The sequence below is a fragment of the Odontomachus brunneus genome, unplaced genomic scaffold (genome assembly GCF_010583005.1).
Source record: "Odontomachus brunneus isolate Ranch 3 - 2012 unplaced genomic scaffold, Obru_v1 Obru_scaffold_250, whole genome shotgun sequence".
Taxonomy (NCBI): Eukaryota; Metazoa; Arthropoda; class Insecta; order Hymenoptera; family Formicidae; genus Odontomachus; species Odontomachus brunneus.
The window spans coordinates 245,449-248,625 of record NW_022639700.1 but is presented as its reverse complement, the minus strand read 5'-3'; the positions used below and the strand labels follow the sequence as shown (position 1 = coordinate 248,625).

The window sequence follows — 3,177 nt, the reverse complement described above, 5'->3', positions numbered from 1 at the left end:
TATATATATATATTATATATATATATATATATATATATACATATATACATACATACATACACAGGATATCCGATAACTGATCGAGCAACCGCCGTGTACGGATAGAACGGGTCAAAATAATCATAAAAAATATTATATTATAGAATTGTATATTATAGAACTATATATTATAGAACTTATCAAAAATCTTGAATATTTAACTTAGAGGAGTTTAAAAATTGAAATGAGATATATATATAAAAAATCAACTAATATCTCAGTTTCCGAATAGTCAATTTTTTCTCCGATGTAGATATCCAAATAGTATTTCCATTAATATGCATTTACAATTTAAAAAAATCCATAAAAAAATAATTCACCATAGCTACCTTAAATCTTCATCTGTGATTTTGAAACACTTCTTATATTATGATTTGTGGTCAGGAAGTGATAAAATAACCACATCCTGAATTATTAAAATAATCTCGGGTAGAGAGAGACGAAGTAATTCAGAAGTATATTAAATACTTCGCATTGTGTATAAGAGCTGCATAACAATTATTACATTCAAATGTAACATTGCTAAAACAATGTAATAGTATAAACTAGAAGATGTGCAAGTAAAAGAAATATATATATATAAAAAAGTATGTGTACAACAATACAATAAAGTGCGATAAAGATACAAAATAAATACGGTCTGTAAAACATACTGATACATAAAAATATAATAAAGAAACAAGAAGCAAGATCTACTGAAAGTATCATGACAACTAAGTTTGCGATCAAGCACAAAGACTCTTCTGTTTTAAACGAAAACAAGTTACTGCAAGAAAAGAAGTGCCAGAGCTATAAGCAATCCGACCTGAAGAAATGCGGACAATTGTCTTTTGGTTGGTCAATCTTAAGTGTCTTCGTGGTTTATTGGTTTATTCTGTGTCCCTTAATTTTGGCAATATGCGATACGTCGAAGACGCATTGGCTCTCATATTGGCCTTTTCTTTTCTGGATAGTTGCGTTTCTAATATGGGTCATGATCATGTGTGCACTTGTAATCTCTTGGAGATATTTACAGACTCGACAAGATCCCGAAATCAGTCTTATGACTTCAAAATATGGTTCGGATGATATGGCAAAACTTTTAAATGCTCATCAGATATCTTCAAGAAATGCAAATTTTCCCGAAACAAAAAAAACAAATAATCTGTCAGATCAAGAAGCAAAGAATGATTCTGATAATTTTCGTAGAAAAGATTTATCACCTCTGGTGATACATAAACAAATGTTCGGTGAAAACATCGATGATATTGGTGTTGTGCACGTTGAAAAGGATGAGAATGAGCTGAATGATGCCAATGATTACATCGAGAAAAGTTCCTTGCAAGACTGTTCGAAGATAGTAACCGTATTGTCTTCAAAGGATGAAGTAAAGTCGCCGAAATCTCCGATGACGCCAAGAGAATTGTTTTTCATCGATCTGATTCGTGAAGCGGAAAAAGCTGAGAACACAAAATGTGATACAGAAAAAGAAGAGGAAATAAAGAAGAACACAAATATAACGAACGGAAAGGATATAGAAAATATTGAAGATGAGAAGAATGAGAAGATAAGTAGAAATATGAAGTGCGAATCGAATTACTTTATAGCAGATGTGGAGAGTCCAGTTAACGAAAAAACGGAGGTTTTTCTTCAAATCGATTCGAGCGTAGAGGAGCAATTGGAAATAAACGTGGAAAAACCAATTTTAATATTACAATCCAACAAAGAAAATGTATAAAAATTATCCATTTTACGAGCTAATTTGATTATTAATATAATTATAATAATTAAAAAAACAAAAAGTTTGACAAAAAAGAAAAATCTTTGATAAGAAAAAATGTTTTGAAGAAATGCTATTATAAGAATAAAGAAGATAATGTTATTAATAAATAAATTTATTGAATCTTCTATATATTTATTTTCTATTATCCTTCTCCTCTTTATTCACTCCTCTGCAAATACTATGGCTATTATCTTATATGTATAGATATATTTTTTGTTCAATTTAGAGTCTATATAATATTTAAATGATGTAACATCGGAAATTTGAAGATACTAAGATTGTAAGTAAAATTCTATTAAGATAATCCCTTTTCCAGATGATTGTTGTTTACTACCAAATCAAATCATGATTCCACAATTGCACCAGGGTAACAGTATAACCGCTATAGTTTCACCAGTTTTGTTTTATCAGAATCTTCCACTACAGGTAAAAACTGTACAGAAATTTCAATTATTTCTTCAACTAAATCTCCATGTCATTTATTAAAAGTATTCAAATTTCTATTTAGTATCATATTCACATATTATTTTCTTTTTTTTATAATAATTTATGGTTATAGCTGGAGTATGGAGTGGAACCAGAACAATTATTTTTTACACCCGAAATGAATCCTGTTGAAGGTTGCATGCATAGTGGCCAAATTGTAGATACTATTCGACACTTATATCTGGGGAAACAGCCACTTTTAGTAAAGCAATGCACGAGGTATTATCGTTTTAATAATTATAGCAATGAATAAAAAGAATGTGGACATTTCTATTCTACATTTTGATAACATTATAATTATACTCTCCGTTATATTTTCAGATGCGGTGGTAAAGCGCAAGTACAAAATATGACGAGAACAGCTGCAGTTAGAGCCTGGGACCAAAGATGGACGCGAGCTTGTCGTTGCGGCGGTACTTGGCGAATTCACAAAGCCTGTTAGTGAATTTTTTTCGATTATTTGAAAATTCATATTACAAAATGTCAAAGTATCAATAACAATATGTATCTAAATTGAGTATTCCGTCCGCCGTACAAAATTCGAAATTATCCAGTCTAGATTTTTGAAATTAATTTATTTTGCTATTTTTCTTACAATACTTGAAATAATTAAAAGGAGACTTTAATTACTATGGATATCTTATTATTATTTTACAGCGTTATTGATTAAAAATAACGTATGTTTTAATCTTCGATAAAAAAGGATCTTTGATTAAAAAAAAAATTAATTTTCGAATAAAAAGGAAAAATGTGAGAACAGGAGGTTAATTTCGTTAAGACTCCTGGCCTCTCGTCGCGTAATTTTTGATCGATAATGTCAAAAGCGAAAAATGCATGCCCAAAATGTTTGCGAAACATCTTAAAATAAAAGGATATTTCCATAATGTGAC

The 3,177-nt window shown here is 29.8% G+C and overlaps 2 protein-coding genes across 5 annotated transcripts in view; both read left to right on the top strand.

The window, feature by feature from the left end:
* LOC116852709 (mediator of RNA polymerase II transcription subunit 16) overlaps positions 1 to 2,919 on the top strand; it is a 144,673-nt gene extending 141,754 nt beyond the window's left edge. For all 4 annotated transcript variants that reach the window (XM_032833333.1, XM_032833331.1, XM_032833332.1 and 1 more), the window contains 3 exons: positions 2,118 to 2,227; positions 2,361 to 2,506; positions 2,609 to 2,919. In XM_032833333.1, the coding sequence (XP_032689224.1) occupies positions 2,118 to 2,227; positions 2,361 to 2,506; positions 2,609 to 2,729 (377 nt within the window). In that variant the 3' untranslated portion in view covers positions 2,730 to 2,919. The remainder of the gene's footprint in view (positions 1 to 2,117; positions 2,228 to 2,360; positions 2,507 to 2,608) is intronic.
* On the top strand, positions 77 to 2,110 carry LOC116852710. The gene has a single exon (XM_032833334.1). The coding sequence runs from the start codon at positions 746 to 748 to the stop codon at positions 1,754 to 1,756; it is 1,011 nt and encodes a 336-aa protein (XP_032689225.1). The 5' UTR covers positions 77 to 745; the 3' UTR covers positions 1,757 to 2,110.
* Positions 2,920 to 3,177: the final 258 nt, after the last annotated feature.